A 20,210-nucleotide genomic window follows, 5' to 3' on the forward strand; every position below is an offset into this window, starting at 1 on the left:
GTAACTGGGACAGCTCCACAAAAGTAAACAATGTCTTAGTCATCTCTGTTTCTCCTATTTTCTTCACTCCAGAGTCTAACATATGGCACCTCCAGCCCCAGAAGTTTTAATAATAGAATCCAGTAGCCCAGGAAAGGCACTTGTATGCATCCAGTTACACAAGCAAGAAACCTAGGAGTTGTCCTTAATGCATTCCTTCCCCTTAGGCTATCTTAATCCAATACATCAGCAAGAATGGCAGATTTCATTTCCTGAATTTCCCTTCATTCTGTCACCTTGATTCCATGTCCTCTGCCACCACCCTAGCCCAGGCTACCACTTTGCTTGCTTATACTCCCACAATAGCCTCCTAAAGAAATCCCTAGAGCAGTGGTGTTTCAGTGCTAGAAGGTGGGCCTTCCAGGCAGAAGACCCAGGTTCAATACCCAGCCAATATACCTCAAGCACAACCACCCCCTCTCAGTGCTAAATAGATTTTAACAGAGCTTTCAGACTAACACAGACTATGAAGAAAGGTCTGGTGATCTACTTCCCAAAATCAGCCAAGGAAAACCCTATGATCACAAAGGTCCAATCCTGTCATGTATGGAGTCTCCACAAGTCCAGGACCAACTCAATGGCAGGTAACAGTAAGTATATCCCATATCCTTTCTTGTCCTTTTAATCTGCTCTGCATCCTGAAAGCAGACTGAGTATTGAAAATGATTTAATCACATCACACTTAACCATACACTCTTACCTCCAACTTGAAACCCTTCATTGTCTTCCCATCAGTGTTTGGTTAAAGGCCCATCATCTAATCTTGTCTGGGCCACCCTACTCCTCCTGTGTGCCTTCCCACTACAGTGGTCTTCTTTCAATTTCTCAAACATGCCAAGTTCCAACTCATTAAAAGGTTTTTTTCTTTCTTTCTTTTTCTTTTTTTTTTTTAATAAATGCTGTTCCCTCTGCCTTTTTTCCCCTTTCTCCTACTTTTCTACTACTTTCTCCCCAACCTACTCCTAATCATTCTTTTAATTCTCAGTCCAAGCATGACTTCCTTTGGGAAGGCTTCTCTCACCATTCCAGCTCCTAATCCCTGCTTCAGCTAATTTACATTTTATAACAGCCTGTAAGTTTGCCTAAAACATTTGACTGCTAACCAGAAGGCTGGTAGTTCAAACCCACCAGCCACTCCTTGGAAGGAAGATTGGCAGTCTACTTCTGTAGTGATACCTCCTCAGAAACCCAAGGAGGCGTCACTATGAGTAGGATTTGACTCAATGGCAGTGAGTTTTTTTTTTTTTTTTTTTTTCTGCCAGTTTCCCTGGTTTGTAATTATCCAGCCTAATCATTTGCATGATTGTGTTCTTGCTCAGGGTTGTTCCTCCAGATCTGAGCACATTAAGTTCTTAATGAATATTTATTGAATTAATAAAGAATAATTGCTATTTTGAAGGACTCTAAAATGCACAATAGTTAAACTACTCCAAAGAAATGACTTCATTCTATTTCTATGTGGATCTTGGCAGATAGGTTGCATATGCAGTTTATAGATAAGGAAATTAAAGCTTTGAGAGGTTACATAACATGTTCATGGTTACATAGGAGGAGGTGGTGAAGCCATGATTTGAACCAGGTCTGTCTGACACCCTGGCTTAGATACACATCTGGGCTGATTTCCTTTTTATATTATAAATTTTCTATTACTGGGATTGTAAGTAAAAAATACCTGTGAGAATATTATGGTGGAAACACTAGCATTAATGTGATGCTGACTTGGGTGTTCTCAAATGTGCCTTCGCTTTTAACATTCCACAACCCCAGGATTATACATAGTAAGTGTCCAGTCCTGTGAGACGTTCTACCAAGAGAAACAAAAGGGTTCTGAGGCAAAGTGTGACTGTGAACTGCTGCCTGCTTTATCTCAACAAAGTTGGCCAATGCACATTGCTGTTGTTAGTGGCTGTCCATCGAGTTGACCTCAACTTACAGAGAAACCAAGCACAACAAGATCACGTTGTTATTATCCATAGGGTTTTCACTGGCTGTTATTCAGAGGTAGATCACCAGGTCTTTCTTCCTAGTTCACCTTCCTAGTCTGAAAGCTCCATGAAAACTGTTCAGCATCATAGCAACATTTATGCCTCCAGTGACAGAAAGGTAGTGGCATACTGAGGTTCAATCATTGGAAATTGAATCTGGGTCTCCCTCATGGAAGATGAAAATGAAAATTAGTATAAAAAACTCTGAGAAGTCCTGCAGCAAAGAAAAGTCTTTCTCTAAACACATTTGTCAATAAAATGTCCCATCCGCCCCCCAATACTTATAAAAACCCAGTTGTAATAATGTTCTAAAGCACATACTTGGAGAAAAAAAATAATATTATATCAGGTATAAGATATCTCTCTCCTCATTTGAATGATTCATTGAGAAATAAATGTGTATTACTTTTCAGGTTCAGATTCCTACTGCATAAAAAGACAGGCTTGAAGACCTAAGGCTGAGAGACCCTGATTACCTTTGGCAGGTGGTATCCAGCCAAAATGGTATCAAACGTCACTACCCGGGGCACATTCAGGGGGATGATGTTGCCCATTCTCTGCACCTCATGGATGACGGCGTTGGTGTAGGGCATGTGCTCTCGGCCAGTGGTGCTGGGCTGCTGTGATTGGCCAAATACTCTGTCTATCTCAGTGTGTACTTTCTCTGGAAAAGAAGAGAACGTTCTATTATTCTTTTAAACTTTTATGCTATCTTCCAAAGATGTAGAGTTGGTCTCCAAGGTCTCACCTGTCATATCTCAATTAGTGAGCAGGTCAAGACAATAAATAAAATGGTTCTCAATTCTTCAAAGGGCTTATTAAGGATATTTTCAACTTCTTAATTTTCGGGGACCTAGTTAAACTAAGGAATGGAATAACCAAGGTCAAAATGGCTTAAGATTATAGTATTGTTGTTGTCAGTTGTCATTGAGTTGGCTCCAGTAAATGGTGACTGTGTATAACAGAAGAAAATATCACCAGGCCCTGGGCAATCTTCATGACCCTTAGTATTTTTGAGTTCATTGTTGTGGCTACTAAAATTAACATAGGCTCTATAGACTCAAATTTCTCAAGAAGCTATATACGAGTGGGGTTCTAGAAAAGTGGGTTCTACTGTAACACAAATGTGGATCAGACTCTTGCTTTTAAACATTAATGGTATAAGTTAATTAAACTCTCTGAAACTCAGTTTCTTTATGTGATCAAACAAAAAAGAAAAACAAACTCACTGCCATTGAGTCTAACTCGACTCATAGTGACCCCTCCTTGGGTTTCCGAGGCAGTGTCACTATGGAAGTAGATTGCCCCATCTTCCTTCCAACGAGTGGCTGGTGGGTTTGAACTGCCAACCTTCTGGTTAGCAGTCAAATGCCTTAGCCACTATACTACCAGAGCTCCTTTTATCTGATCAGTGGGGATAAATGTATAATCATCTTGAAAAATTGCATGAACTTATTTTGCTCAGTATCCAACAAATGATATAAAATGCTAATTGTCCTCTAATAACTGTTCTACTCTTTAGTAATAAAAATTTTACCTGTTTTCCCAGCTAAAGACTACATTTCCCAGACTCCTTTGTAACTGTGACATCATATGACTAAGTTCTGGCCAAGAGAATGTATAGAAGTGCTGTTTAACCCTTTGAATTTGCCCTTAAAAGAAGAGGTGTTTTCTCCCTTTGTCTGTAAAGAAAGAAAATGCTAGTAATTTCCTTGAAGATTGGCAAAACAACATAAGGGAGGCGGTATCTGATCAGACTCTTCAAGAAGAGCTCATAGTTTGCCATGTAGGGAAATTGAAGAAGTGCATTCTTGGTAGAGGGAACAACACATGGGAATGAACACAAGCTGTAGAAGGACAATGCAATGGAAAACTGAGACGTGATTTAGTGAGGCCAGTATGTAGAGTGGGTAGCATTGAAGGTGGCAGAAAAAGGCACATTACAGGATATTATGTACCAGACTGAGGTGTCAGGACATTATCCAGAGGGTGATGGTAATTCATTGCTTAAAAGACCAAATGTTCATAAAAGAATGTCACTGCCCTGTGAAATTTAACACAGTCTCAACTAACTTTACTGTTTTTCCCACTAGATTCTCAGCTCCTTGAGGGAAGGCACTGCATTATATTTGCCTTGCCAGGACTATCATAATCCCTGACAGGAAAAATTAAAGGATATGCTAGTTCTTGAGTCTGCATCATGAATGTTCCACCTATCTTTTCATTCTACCATGCTATCTTTAGGCCCCAATCCTTGGCACTATGTTCCAGGAGGCATTAATCTGTACTAGTCCAGGCACATCCAACCACATGTTCACCTTGGATTTCTGGGTAAATGGCCATGTAAAGCAGAGCCCAGCGCAGTGTAGTAGAAGTTGTCTCTGTTCCAGCCAAGAAAAGGTCTAGTGTATTGCACACAAGGTTTTCTTCATGGAAACTTGAACTAGCATTGCCTGTAAACTAGAAAGAAAAATGTTTGTTGATTTTTGCAGAGGAGTCATGGTTGCCACAAAAAATAGGGGCACATCATCCTAGAGAAGGAATTTGAAAAGAAAGGTTCCTGGGAGAAACAACTTCCCCTTTGGCTTCTTCATTAGCATCATCTTGCACCAAGTGCTGCAAGCCACCTGGGCAAGCACTTGAGTAGATGAAAATGAAAACAATCCTATTATCTTACACCTATAATCTGAGGAGAAAGTACTAGTGCAGTGGAAAAAGAACAGGATGCGAAAAAAGACAGATTGGAATTCTAATATTAGCCACGTGCTCCCTAGGTATATGACACTGGACAAGTTATTTAATCTATTTGTGTTTCAGTTTCCCATTCTGTAAGAAAAAAAGTAACTTCAAGATCATATGATGAACTCCTTGAGATGCAATGGGGACGCAGTAAATAATCAAGTGTTTTATTGCTATCGGAAAATATAAACTCAATTCTCCCTTCATATAACAATTCTCACATATCCCCGTTTCCTTTCAAGGTTAACCTTTCTAATTCTACCACACATTCCTCCTGATCATCCCTTGGATCCTTTAATCTGGCAACATTCCTCTTAATGTATGGTCCCATACCCGAACACCATATTGCAGCACAGTCTCTTGTTTTGAGGAGAAAAGAATGCATCTATTGATGCTCTGTAAACAAGGTGAAATAAGGGAGGAGACAAAAGGAAATCCACCCATTTGCCCACTCCAGGATGAGGAACCATTAATCTGAAGAGTCAAATGTCTGACTGATAACAACTTTATAGGAGAGACTAGTACCTCATAATGTTTCTAAGGCTGCAATCTTTATGGAATCAGATTGCCACATCTTTCTCCCATGGAGTGGCTGGTGAATTTGAAATGCTGGCCGTTCAGTTAACAGCTAAGTGCTTAACGACTGTGCAACCAGACTCCTCAGGTAACTAGGCACAGACCCATCTAATACTACAACAATACTTTCATGCTAATTTCTACTTTTTTCTTTTATGCAAAGTGCTCTCAGATGTCGGTAGAAGGTAGGAGTGAGACTAGAGATGTTGTTTTGGGTGTTCCCAGAGCCTCAAGCTAGATATTATTAAACATCTATCTTTTTTTTTTCCCTCCTCCTCCCATCCCTATGCAAAAGCATTCAATTGTGTACCTTGTAAAAAATTATGAATAACATTAAGAAGAATGGGAATTCCAGAACACTTAATTGTGCTCATGAGGAACCAGTACATAGACCAGGAGGCTGTCATTTGAACAGGACAAGGGGATATTTCATGGTTTAAAATCAGGAAGGGAGTGTGTCAGGGTCGTATCCTTTCACCATACTTATTCAATCTGTATGCTGGGCAAATAATCTGAGAAGCTGGACTATATGAAGAAGAGTATGGCATCAGGATTGGAGGAATACTCATTGACAATCTGTGATATGCAGACAACACAACTTTGCTTGCTGAAATGAGGATGACTTGAAGCACTTACTGATGAAGATTAAAGACTTAAGTCTGCAGTAAGCATTACATCTCATAAAGAAAACAAAAATCCTCACAAATGGACCAATAAGCAGCATCACAATAAATGGAGAAAAGATCCAAGTTGTCAAAGATTTCATATTACTTGGTTCCACAATCAACACCAATGGAAGCAGTCAAGACATCAGACAATGTGTTACAGTAGATGCCTACCTATCTGTTGCAAAAGACCTCTTTAAAGAGTTTAAGGGCAAAGATTTCTGTTTGAAGACTAGGGTGCACCTAACCCAAGCCATGGTATTTTCAATAGCCTCATATGCACGTAAGAGCTGGAGAATGAATAAGGAAGACCAAAGAAGAGTGGATGCTTTTCAATTGTGGCATTGGCAAAGAATATGGAAAGTACCAGGGACTGCTAAAAAGACTAGGAAAAAGTGCAGCCGGAATGCTCCTTGGACACAAGAATGGCCGAATTTCATCTGACCTACTTTGGTCATGTTTTCAGAAGGGACCATTCCCCAGAGAAGGATATCATGCTTGGTAAAGTGGAAGGTCAACAAAAAAAGGGACAGGGCCTCAATGAGATGGACTGACACAGTAGCTGCAACAATGGGCTCAGTATACCAAGGATTGTGAGGTTGGCACAAGACCAGGCAGTGTTTCATTGTGTTGTACATAGGCTTTCTATGAGTCAGAGCTGACTTGATCATCCCTGACAACAATAGCCAGCCCACGGCACAAAGATGTTGACAGTCTGCTTCTGTAAAGTTGAGAGTCTTGGAAATCCTATGGGCAGTTCTATTCTCTCCTGTAGGGTCTCATTGAGTTTGAATTGATTTGAAGGCAAGTGGTTTAGTTTATATTAAAGGTATGTTGCATCTGTATTAAGTTGAGGATCTTGATATGAGGATATTACCTGGATTATCAGATATCTCCAGTGTTATCATGAAGGGCCTTTGAAGAGGGAGGCACGAGGGTCACAGAGAATATGCAAGGTCAGAAAGAAGCAGTGATCAGAGAGAAGAGAAATTGCTGTGCTGCTGGCTTCGAAGTCAGAGGAAGAGAAATGAGCCAGGGAAATCAGGTGTCTCTAAAGCTGGACCAGGCAAGGAAATGAAATCTCCCCAGAGCCTCCAGAAGGGGCCAGCACTATGATGCCTGAACTTTGTCCCCTGAAACTGAGTTTAGATTTCTGACCTTCAGGGGAGTAAGAGAATATATTTGTGTTGTTTGAAGCCACTAAATTTATGATAATTTATTACAGTAGATAATTTATTACAGAAAATAATAGAAAAATAATGCACTCCCATTTATTCTTAAAGAACAAAACACAGTAATCAGCTTTGATTTCCTCACCTTTGTCATTTCCTTGAGGTAAGCATCAATGAAGTCTCTTGGTTCGGAAGGATTCCAATCTCTCTTGTGTTTTTCAATTATACGAGAAACAAATAGTTTCAATTTCTCCCAGTCTCTAAAGACTGTCTGGTGAGGTCCAGGAAGGAATTTCATTATCCATGGAAAGGTACTGTAGAGCTAAATGACAAAAAACACAATAATGGACACAACATCCTGCCACTTTTCCGCATTTTAAGACAAGAAGAACTGTCTTCTCTTTTCATCCCTCTCTTTTATATGTTTACACTTAAACCCTGGAGTCATCCTGACTCTTCTTTCTCTCTCACCCTTCCAGAAAAGCATTTCAGTTTTCTTTCCAAAATATGTACAGCCTCAGACCACTTTCTACCACCCCAACTGCTTGTCACAGTTCAAACCACCTAAGGCAAACCACCATTACCTATTATCTGGATGCTGTAATGGCCTCCAATAGTTTTCCTGATTCCATTATTAATCCCACTCCCAGTCTATTTCCCACAGTTCTGCCAGTGATAATTTAACAGTTTAATCTGATTGTTTCACTCCTTGGCTCTCAATCCTCCAGTGGCTTTCCACTGCACTTAGAAAATATTTCTACATGATTACCTGGGCTTATAAGTGTTTACACAAGTTGGTCTTTACTTATCCATCACCAACTTTTCTATCAGTCAGGATCACTTTACTCTCTACAATAGGCAGTGTAATGAAGCAAGAAAAAGAAATCAATGACATGAGGACTGGAAAGGAAGAATAAAGCTATAATTATTTACATATGATAGGATAGTCTACGAAGTCATCCACAGATAAAATTGTAATATTAATAAGAATGAATCAAAGTTGATGAATACAAAATCAATAATCAAAAGGCAATTGCAAAGAGAGAAGAAAAGAATTACAATATAACCAGTTTGAACCCTTCAAAAAAGTGGATCTTGGCAATGATCATCAGTGGTACCTAAAATCATTAAGGAAAGAGCACATGGGGGATGCTGTAATAAATGCATCAGGCTGAAAACACAAGAATCCATACTAATATGAAAAAGAGACACAACCTGACATTATGGACCTCCTAAAAAAGAAATCTTTCTAATAATCAAACCAGATTCTGATCAATTCTCTAGATTTAATTACATATATATATATATATATATATATATATATATATATATATATATATATATATATATATATATAAACAAAGAACTAGAAGAACATGTTAAATGCCAAAGTAATGCAATCAGAAAACTGATAATGTGGAATAGTTTAGTGGACAAATACCTCAGTTTTGTCATTAAACAAATTGTAGATAAATAAATAAAATAAAGATGGGGTAGGGGGAAGAACGTGCAGGAAGCCACAGGTCACGGTTTAAATGTTAAATAACTTAAGAGATACAAGAGAGACTTGAGAGAGACTTAGTAACCAACTATAACACATAGGCCTAGTTTGGCTTTGGATTCAAATAAAACAATCACAAAAAATATTTATGAGACATGAAGGGAAATCAGGACACTGAGTAGGTAGGTATATGATGACATTAAAGAATTATTAATATTTTTCAGGTCCAATAATACTTAATTTTTATTTGAATAAGTCCTTTCAAGACAAATATACTGACATATTGATGGATTGAATAATTGAGATCCACAATTTGCTCCAAAAAAAACCCAGGTGTGGGAGCAGTAGTGAGGTGTAGGTACAAGTAAAGGAGATTTTCCATGTGTTGATGACGGCTGGAGATGAACGAGTGGTACAGAGTGATCCATTATGCTTTATTCTATTTTAAGATATGATTGTAATTTTCAAAAACTGTTTTTTGTTTTTTTAATGAGAACTTTTTTTTCTTTTGGTAATGGCAGACTGAGTAATTTGGGATAATCCTCTGACTGAGAACACCAAGAAAAGATTAACACACACACACCACAAGGTAGTGAGGAATTTCAGGGATAAGGGCTAGGGGTAGAAAGTGATGAGAGAGGTTCAATGGGGTCAATTTTCCCCATCGTGATGTTTTCCAAATCCATGAAAATTACGAAGAAACCAAAAAGCTGAAGAGTTTTTGACAGATTCATAGATCTAGAGGGACACAAACCAGTTTGGGGTCCAACAAGGAAGAGTATGATGTTTGTATCCCAAAGGCTAACACCCTAAGGAATTAAGACTGATGATACAAGGTGTTGGTAGATGTGTGAATTGTACAGCCACTTTGGGAACCTTTTGACACCTGTGACTTCCCTGTCTATGGAAGTATGCTATGTCTATAAAAACACTTGTTGAAGAATATTCCTGTAGTTTTATTCATAGCATGCAAAGATCCAAAGGTTTACTAATCAAAAACAGATTAACAAAGTGGCATATTCATACAATGGACTGCTAACTAAGCCAAACCCATTGCCATTCAGTTGATTCTGACTCACAGCGATCCCCATTGGTTTTCCAACGTGGTAAATCTTTATGGAAGTAGATTGCCACATTTCCTTCCATGGAAGAAGCTGGTAGATTTGAACCATCAACCTTCTGGTTAGCAATCACATGCTTTAGGCATTAAGCCACAAGAACTCCTTCAATGGAATGCTAATCAATATTTTAAAAGAGCAATCAATGCAGACTCATCAGAAACATTTGGCTGAGCAAGAAATCAGGGACAAAAAGTCCCTCAGAGGAAGAAGGAAAATGGATGGGATTAGAGAGGGACAGAGAGAAGAGGGGCTGACAGGCAATGTCAATATTATTGCTCTCTTTAAATAGCACAGCAGAGATGCATAGGTGTATGCATTATAAGAGTTTGCACCTTACATCAGTGTTAGAAATGTTCTTGGTATAAATATTGTTGTGAGGTGTCATCGAGTTGGCTCCAACTCATAGTGACTCTGTATACAACAGAACAAAACACTGCCTGATACTGTGCCAACCTCACACAATTTGCTTTACTGGAGCCCATTGTCACAGCCATTGTGTCATTTCACCTCATTGAGGGTCTTCTCATTTTTCTCACTGAACCTCTACTCTAACAAGCATGATATCCTTCAGGGAACGGTCTCTTCTGACATGACCAAAGTACATGAGAAGTCTGGCCGTTGTCACTAAATAATATTTAGTATTTCAAACTCACTAGCCACTCCTCAGAAGGAAGATAGGGCAATCTACTTCCGTAGTGATACTGCCTCAAAACCCAAGGAGGTGTCGCTATGAGTCAGGTCCAACTTGACAGCACATAACAACAACAACATTTTTTTAAAAGTAAAATCAACAGGTTGATTTCAAATAGATTTGTGTTGAATTTCATTAAAAAGTTTACATATTAGCTAAAAATAAAATAAATAAACAACAAACAAAGAATCCATCTGTGTAGGACACCAGCCCCTATATCCTTAACCAAGATATGGAAATCTCTTACTTATGTAACTTACAGTTTCTTATGGAAAACTGTTTACCTGGGACCACCTTCCACCTTCCAGATATGTGATTTCATCCAGCAACTTCAGCAGTTCCTGAAACTGACCATCTTTGTAGTCAAAGCGCTCCCCAAAAGTAATAGAGCAAATGATATTGGAAACTGCATTATTGATCTTGAAGTGAGGGTCAAAAGGCTGTCCTGGAGGCAGAGAAAGGAAGAGATGGATTCTTCAGATTGATTTGTTTTTGCTTTCTAAGGAAAATCTACTCTATATGAAAAAAAAAACATGAATGAGGCTCTGGCCACGGCCCCCCCACACAGGCTCAGACACAAAGCAAGTGCTCAGGCAATGCTAATGGAGCCAAGTTTATGACCAGAGTTTAAATTCAGCAATGTGTTTAATGTCTGTCTTCCTATAATGATTCCATAAGAGCAGATTCCATGGTTAGATGTTCACTATTAATACCTTTTGTGATAGTTGGAGCTGTGTGTCAAATTGGCTGGACCACAATTCTGTGTGGTTTAAGCAATTGTGATGTGGGTTGTTCCAATGATGGCATCAGATGTATATGTTTTGAGCAGCCAATCCATTGAAAGGGAGTTTCCCTAGGGGTGTGGCCTGCTTCCAGTATATTTATGGATATCCTGAGAAAAGAGACACTCTTTTGTGGATCGGGATTCTGTTGTGCTGCCTACAACTGTCCGTGAGTGAACAATCTACCATTCAGTGTGGAGATTTTGGATTTGTCATTCATTTGAGTCAACAGCCAGTATACTGCCTGCTAATCTTGAGCTCCTCAGCCCTTGCAGCTGTGTGAGTTGGGAAAAGCCTCCAGCTTGACGATTGATCCAAGAACTTGGGACTTTCCAGCTTCTATAACTGTGTGAGCCATTTTCCTAAGATAAATTTCTCTTTCTCTCTCCCTATATAAGCTTTGTTGGTTTTGTTTCTCTAGAGAACCCAGTCTAACACATTTGGTACAGGGAGAGGTCAAGAGAGACAAAATCATAAGCATGGGCTTCTTAAATTGGTTCTTCAATTTGATTAATTGTAAAGGCACTGGTGACCCTGCCTCCATTAGTAAAGAGGGTCCTGCTAATCCATGGCGTGGGATGGCAACATTAATATGCAAAATAGCACCACCAATAGATCAAGTACTTTTGAGAAGCGAGGCTCTGGTGATCACATATTTGATACTTTTCTGCAATTTTGTCAGCATGAGGAATATAAGGAAGTTGGGTGGTTGGTCCCACTTACACTAGACAAAGTGGTGAAAAAGCAAGATGAGCTCAGGTCTGCTGAGTCACAGCTTAAGTGCTGCATAATAGACCTCAATGTTTCCAGTTGTGCTGAAAGAAAGCCTTATTTCTTCTAGTAACAGAGCTGATATTGCCAAAAACCAAACCTAGAGTTGTATTTAAGAGTGGCCAAATTACAACACCAATTAAATTACATACCCAGAAAGGTGTCTGAAGTTAAAATCAGGGGCATTGAATGGGGAAAAAATGGGATCCTGAAACCTGGAATGGGAACATATGGGCAGATAGTCAGGAAGATCAGGGTATGGAGCCTGTAAATCCTGTTGAATCCCTCCCATCTGAAGGGATTACTGTAAAATCATTATTCCCTCCACCTCAGTTTGATGGGATTAACCCAACTGTTCCTGCTGGGTCATTACCTTAGGCAGAGGCCATGGAAGACATTGCTGAATATTCTCAGGAACTTCCCCAACCATCCATTGTTGCTGCTAGACCTAAAACTAAGCTTAAATTCAAGCAAGCCCCAGAAGGTGAAATACAAAGTGTGACTGAAGAGGTGGTACACTACACTCAAAGAGACCTACTTGATTTTGCTAACATGTACAGACAGAAACCTGGAAAATATGTATGGGAATGGCTACGGAGGGTGTGGGATAATGGTGCAAGGACAGTAACATTGGATCAGTCTGAGTTTATTGATTTAGGCCCACTAAGCATGGATTGTTCATTCAATGTTTCAGCTCGAGAGGTTAGGAAAAGATCTAACCATTTATTTGCTTGGCTTACTGAAGCAAGGATTATGCGGTAGCCTACCTAAAGTCAAGCTGAAGTACCAGATCTTCCTTGGTATAGTGTAGAAAAAGGTAACCAGAGGCTTAAGGAAATTGGCCTATTAGAATGGATTTATCAGATTAGACCCCTAGAGCCAGAAATGGAGAGTGCAGAAGACACGCCATTCACCAGTACAGTAATAAATTTGTGAAGGGAGCATCCTTGAAGACTGCTGTGACTGCTATTTTATGTAAGCCGGGTTTGACAGTGGGAACTACCCTAATTGAACTAAGACACTTCACTACGATGGGGCTGATTGGACCCCATGGTAGGAGGGGCCATGTGGCAGCAGTTAATCAACAAAGGCAAGGTCACCATAATGGACAGAAGAGTCAAAACAGTAATCATAATATTCTGACTTGTGTGAAATTACAGCATTGGCTATTTGTGCGTGGTGTTTCTAGCAGTGAAATACATGGAAAACCTATTAAATATTTACTTGATCTGTATAGACAGAAGAATTCTAGGTCACGTGAACAGCAGCCTAGATTGAATCGCCAGAATACAGAGTCACAGCCTCTCAATCAATTCCCAGACTTGAGTCAGTTTACAGACCCACAACCCCTTGAATGAAGGGGAGGCCAGGTCCCTTTGAGGAAGGACCCCACTATATTGCCAAAAATTTATAATGTCAATCTTTCTCCCAGCCTTCCCCAAAGGGATCTGAAACCTTTTACAAGAGTGACTGCTCATTGGAAAAAATGAAATAATCTGACTTTTTGGGGATTACTGGACACTGGCTCTGAATTGACACTAATTCAAGGAGACCCAAAGCGTCATTGTGGCCCACCAGTCAGAGTGGGGGCATATGGAGGTCAAGTTATTGATTGAGTCTCAGGTAAGGTGCATCTCACAGTGGGTCCAGTGCTTCTCTGAACCCATCCTGTAGTGATTTCCCTAGTTCCAGAATGCTTAATTGGAATAGATATACTGAGCAATTGGCAGAATTCCCACATTGGGTCCCTGACGTGGAGTAAGGGCTATTATGGTAGGAAAAGCCAAATGGAAGCCATTAGAACTGCCTCTACCTACAAAAATAGTAAACCAAATGCAATACTACATCCCTGGAGGGGTTGCAGAGATTACTGCCACTATCAAGGACTTGAAGGATGCAGGGGTGGTAATTCCCACCACATCCCCATTTAATTTGCCTATTTGGCCTGTGCAAAAAACAGATGGATCTTGGAGAATGACCGAGATTATCGTAAACTTAATCAGGTGGTGACTCCAATTGCAGCTGGTATTCCTGATGTGGTTTCATTGCTTGAGCAAATTAGTAGATCTCCTGGTACTTGGTATGCAGCTATTGATCTGGCCAATGCCTTTTTCTCAATACCAATTTCAAAGGACCATCAGAAGCAGTTTGCCTTCAGCTGGCAAGGCCAAAAGTATACTTTCACATTGATACCTCAGGGGTATATCAACTCCCTGGCACTATGTCATAATTTAGTCCATAAGGATCTTGATTGCCTTCCCTTTCACAAAACATCACACTGGTCCATTATATTGATGACATTATGCTAATTGGACCTAGTAAGGAAGATGTATCAATGACTCTGGACTTATTGGTGAGACACAACCATAATTTTGTTGGGAAATTAACCCAACAAAAATTCATGCACCTTCCACCTCAGTGAAATTTCTAGGGGACCAATGGTGTGGAGCATGTTGAGATATTCCTACTAAAGTGAAGGATAAGTTATTGTATCTGGCATCACCTACAACTAAAAAGGAGGAACAACGTCTGGTGGACCTCTTTGGATATTAGGGGCAACATATCCCTCATTTGGGTGCGTTGTTGTGGCCTATTTATCAAGTGACTTCAAAAGCTGCTAGTTTTGAGTGGGGCCCAGAACAACAGAAGGCTCTGCAACAGGTTCAGGCTGCAGTGCAGGCTGCTCTGCCACTTGGGCCATATGATCCAGCTGATCCAATGGTGCTTGAAGTGTCTGTAGTAGATAAAGATGTTGTTTGGAGTGTTTGGCAGGTCCCTATTGGTGAATCACAACACAGATCCTTGGGATTTTGGAGCAAATCCCTGCCATCCTCTAAAGATAACTACTCTTCTTTTGAGAAACAACTTTTAGCTTGTTACTGGGCTTTAGTAGAGACTGAATGCCTAGACATGGGCCACCAAGTTACCATGAGGCATGAGCTGCCCATCATGAACTGAGTGTTGTCTGACCCAGAGTCATAAAGTTGGATGTGCACAGCAGCAGTCCATCATTAAATTGAAGTGGTATATCAGAGACTGGGCTCAAGCAGGACCTGAAGGCACAAGTAAGTTTCATGAGGAAGTGGCCCAAATGCTATGGTCTCCACTCCAGTCACATTACCTTCCCTCTCTGTCTGTATGTATGGCTTCATGGGGAGTTCCTTATGATCAGTTGACTGAGGAAGAGAAAATTCGTGCCTGGTTTATAGATGGTTCTGCGTGATATGCAGGCTCCAATCAAAAGTGGACAGCAGTGGCACTGCTGGGACTTCCTTGGAGGACAGAGGTGAAGGGATTTCTCCCAATGGGCAGAACTTTGAGCCATGCAAAGCCATTCACTTTGCAGGGAGTAAGAAATGGCCAGATGTGTGATGATATATGGATTCGTGGGCTGTGGCTAATGGCTTGTCTGGATGGTCTAGGACTTGGAATGTGCATGATTGGAAGATTGGTGACAAGGATGTATGGGGAAGAGGTATGTGGATAGATCTCTCTGAATGGGCCAAAGGAGTAAAGATATTTGTGTTTCATGTGAATGCCCACTGAAAGGTAACCTCAGCAGAGGAGGACTTTAACAATCAGGTGGATAGGATGACATGTTCAGTGGAGACCAGCCATCATTTTTCCACAGCTACTCCTGTCATTGCTCAATGGGCTTATGAACAATGTGGCCATAGTGACAGGGATAGAGGTTATGCATGGGCTCAGCAACATGGACTTCCACTTACCAAGGCTGATTTGGCTACTGCCACTGCTGAGTGCCCAATCTGCCAGCAGCAGAGACCAACACTGAATCCACAATATGGAACCATTCCTCGAAGTGATCAGCCAGCAACTTGGTGGCAAGTTGATTACATTGGACTGCTTCCATCATGGAAACGACAGCATTTTGTTCTTACTGGAATAGATACTTATTCTGGATATGGATTTGCCTTCCCTGCATGTAATGCTTCTGCCAAAACCACCATCCATGGACTTACAGAATGCCTTATCCACTGCCTTGGTATCCCATACAGCATTGCTTCTGGTCAAGGATCTCACTTCACAGCAAATGAAGTGCGGCAATGGTCCTATGCTCATGGAATTCACTGGTCTTACTATGTTCTCCATCATCCTGAAACAGCTGACTTGAGAGAACAATGGAATGGCCTACTGAAAACACAATTATGGCACCAACTAGTTGGCGATACCTTGAAGGGTTGGGGCAATGTTCTTCAGGAGGAAGAGTTGTATGTGCTCTAAACCAGTGTCCAGTGCTGTTTCTCCAATAGCCAGGATTCATGGGTCCAGGAACCAAGTGGTGGAAATGGGAGCGGTACCACTCACTGTTATCCTTAATGACCCACTTAATTTTTGCTTCCTGTCCCTGCTATCCTATGCTCTGCGGTTCTGTAGATCTTAGTCCCAAAGGGAGGAACACTCCCACCTGGAGATACAATACTTATTGCTCTGAACTGGAAATTAAGAATGCCATGTGGCAATTTGACTTCCTCATATTTCTGGATCAACAGACAAAAAGGGCATTACTGTAATATTTTGTGTGATAGATCCTGATCACCAAGGGCAAATTGGATTGACATTACACAATGGAGGTAAAGAAGTATATTTCTGGAATACAGGAAATTCTTTAGGACATCTCTTAGTATTACCATGCCCTGTGATTGAAGTCAATGGAAAACTACAGCAACCCAATTCTGATTTGACTTCTAATGGCCCAGACCCTTCAGGAATGAAGGTTTGGGTCACCCCACCAGGCAAAGAACCATGACCAGCTGAGGTGCTTGCTGAGGGCAAGAGAAATACAGAATTGGTGGTGGAAGAAGGTAGTTCTGAATATCAGCTACGACCATGTGACCAGTTGCAGAAACGAGGACTGTGATTGTTATATTTCTTCATTGTATATGAGCATCAAATATTTTTGTTTCCTTCTGTTATTAACTGTAAAATGTAAATAAGGTTAATGCATTTCGGTTGTACGTGTGTTAGCCTATCATGTTAGGTGCAAATATGACTTTATGATTGTCCTTATTTAGAGAATATATATGTTTAAGAAGACGTGTACAACTGCCAAGTTGACAAGGGGTAGACTGTGATAGTGGAAGCTGTGTGTCAACTTGGCTGGACCACAATTCTGTGTGGTTTAAGCAGATGTGATGTGGGTTGTTCCAAGGATGGGATCAGATGTACATGTTTTGAAAAGCCAATCCATTGAAAGGGAGTTTCCCTAGGGGTGTGGCCTGCTTCCAGTATATTTATGGACATCTTGGGAAAAGAGACACTCTTCTGTGGATTGGGATTCTGTTGTGCTGCCTACAACTGTCTGTGAGTGAACAATCCACCATTTGGCTTGTAGATCTTGGATTCGTCATTCATTGGAGTCAACAGTCGGTATACTGCCTGCCAACCTTTAGCTCCTCAGCCCCTGCAGCTGCTTGACCCAGGAAAAGCCTCCAGCTTGATGCTTGATCCAAAAACTTGGGACTTGCCAGCTTCTATTAGTGTGTGAGCCATTTTCCTAAGATAAATTACTCTTTCTCTCTCTATATATAAACTTTACTGGTTTTGTTTTTGTAGAGAACCCAGTTTAACACACCTTTAGCGCCTAGCACAGTGCCAGGGACAGAAGAGGAACACAGGCACTTAATAAGTTCCTGTTCAATGAATGATTGAGCCACAAGTACCTGCACCTGTCCTATGAAACTCACCTTTCTCCTCTTCTATAGCCTCAATGAGGTGGCAGGCCTCCTCCTGAATGCGTTCTTCTAAGCTCTTTTTTCCTAAACCAAAGTTCCTTAATGTTGTTAGGGCAAATCTTCTTTGCTCCTTCCATTCTTGGCCACTGGACATGATCAGTCCTGGGAAAAAGAAAGCCCATATTATATTTTTCTGATTCAATAAATGTGAACATCTGGCAAATGAAATAAAGATGTGTATCAGATGGAGAGAAGGAAAAGTGCCTTAAGCACCTAAAGGATATTCAGGAACAATGCCAAAGTAATACATATAATGGTAACATATACTGAAAATTTGCTATACCAGGCACTTTATTAAGTGTTTTTTCATGCATTACATAATTTAATACACTTAGAAACTATGGAGTAGGAATAATTATTATCCCCACTTTATGGAAGGGAAAACAGAGACACAGAGGATAAAGTAAACTTTGCAAAGTCACACAGTTAGTAAGCAGCTGAACAGGCACTCACATTCAGGTTTGTCTGATTCAAATGTCCATGCTTTGGTTATTAGTCAAATAATTATATATATATTTATATATAAAATATATATATATGTTGTTGTTGTTTGCCATCGAGTCAGCCTCAACTCATAGCAACCCCTCCTTGGGTTTCCGAGGCAGTATCACTATGGAAGTAGGAATGCCCAACCTATAAACACACACACACACACACACATATAATTAAGAGTTTATGTTTTATTAAATTCTAGGAACCACTCATGGATTATACAAAGTCCATGTTCTTAAGGAGGGAAGAAAAATTGTATAGGAGAGGTTCTAGCTAAGCTATGGCTTAAAGGATGAAGGAATGACTCAAAAAGACTAGTGGTAAGGGAGTTCTGGGGAGATGGTGGAATAGGAAGAAAAATTACATGGACCCTCTTCAACAAAGAAAAGGGGAACCAATTAACACAGATACAGAAGATAATCCTGGATCCCTGAACTTTGAAAGGAAGAATACAGAAATAGATTAAACTCCAACAAGTAGAAGAACCTACATGAAACAGCAAAGAAGAAGACATATGGAGCTGTGGTCTGTCAGCGATCCTGATGGCTTGGACAGCTGAAATGGGATATTGCCAAGAGGTGTTAGGACCTAAGAATCAACCTAAAAATCAGCCCTGATAACTAGGGACTGTGTGGAGGACTGAACTGATGGCTAGTCAATAAAAGGGGAAGCAGTGAAGAGAGAGACAGGCTGAGCTGTGGACTTTTGGCTGTCCGAAGGGTGCAGCCATTTTGAATGTTTACAGGCAGTTCAATCATTTTGGAGATTTAAACTGACAACATTTAGATTCCAGGGACTAAGAATAGGCTCCACTTTCTGGGGACCACAAGGACACACTGGACACTGAGGCCTGGAAAGGTGTGATATTCCCCTTGTTATTCTTATACCCAACATCCTTTTGATGAACAGAGGTGTGACCATCCCTTACTCCCATCCACCTTCTGGGCCAGCAGGAATTCCATCTCAGTCTGTGTGCTCTGACAGAGGCTGGGTGTCCAGCCCCACCCAGCTCAGATTTTTTTATTCCTTTTTTCTTTTTTAGTTTGTTTGTTTTTGTCTGCTTTAAAATTATTATTATTGTTATTATTTGTCCTTATTGTTATTATTCTTTCTTCTTCCTGTCCCAAGTTCTAGTTTTCAGCTTTTTCTCTCTTCCCTGTTCCTGGTTCCCACTTTTTTGTCTGTTTGTTTGTTTGTTTTTGTTTGTTTCTTGTGGTTCTCCCTATTCCTTGTTTTTGTTTTTACAATTTTTGCTTTTCTTCTTCATTATTCTTCTACTCTGCCTCTTTTCCCTTATTCCCCCCTCCCCAAATATGGTATTTTTCTTTTTTTCCCTTTTTCTGTTCATATTTCTTTTGGCTTTTTAAAGTATTTTTTTTAAAATATTTAATTTCATTTATTACTGTTCCTCTTTTCTCTCTTTTTAGTGATTGTTCCTGTGTATTTATGCAGTGTGTGCTTTTTGTCCTCTTGCTCTTACTTTTTTGATGATTTTTCGATTGATGTTTATGCCTAATTGACCGGGAGACAGCAACGCTGCCCATACAACTCATACACATCTGCACATGCTGCAGCTCCACTTACCAAGTGAGAGCCATCACTTACTTCTGCACCAACTGGCCAATGATACACAACCACCAATAAAAGCCTGGCTCACCTTTAACTGCTCTTCACAAACAGTTAACAGAGATCCATGCAGCCACTCTCATTCCTATCACACCCACCAGGAGACAGGTTATGAGCACATAAGTTCTGCCAACTAGCAAATAGAGGAGCACAGCACCCTGCTTATTTGAATACATCCAAAAAAGAAAGAAAGCAAGCTAAAATCTTTGGTGAATTACTGTAACATACAATCACCAATTAACTATAAATACAACAAAGTCACAATGTCTTGGAGACAACAGAGCATCACAGTCCACA

General features: G+C 40.3%; 1 protein-coding gene across 1 annotated transcript in view; it reads right to left on the minus strand.

Annotated features, from left to right (window-relative positions):
* LOC103206450 (cytochrome P450 2J2-like) overlaps positions 1 to 20,210 on the minus strand; it is a 55,477-nt gene that overhangs the window by 13,885 nt on the left and 21,382 nt on the right. The window contains exons 3-7 of the mRNA XM_007951906.1: positions 17,748 to 17,897; positions 10,774 to 10,934; positions 7,322 to 7,498; positions 4,343 to 4,484; positions 2,501 to 2,688 (exon numbers count right to left, since the gene is read on the minus strand). Of these exons, the coding sequence (XP_007950097.1) occupies positions 2,501 to 2,688; positions 4,343 to 4,484; positions 7,322 to 7,498; positions 10,774 to 10,934; positions 17,748 to 17,897 (818 nt within the window). The remainder of the gene's footprint in view (positions 1 to 2,500; positions 2,689 to 4,342; positions 4,485 to 7,321; positions 7,499 to 10,773; positions 10,935 to 17,747; positions 17,898 to 20,210) is intronic.

Source organism: Orycteropus afer, unplaced genomic scaffold, assembly GCF_000298275.1.
Source record: "Orycteropus afer afer isolate SDZICR_OR568_19922 unplaced genomic scaffold, OryAfe1.0 scaffold00318, whole genome shotgun sequence".
NCBI classification, from domain to species: Eukaryota; Metazoa; Chordata; class Mammalia; order Tubulidentata; family Orycteropodidae; genus Orycteropus; species Orycteropus afer.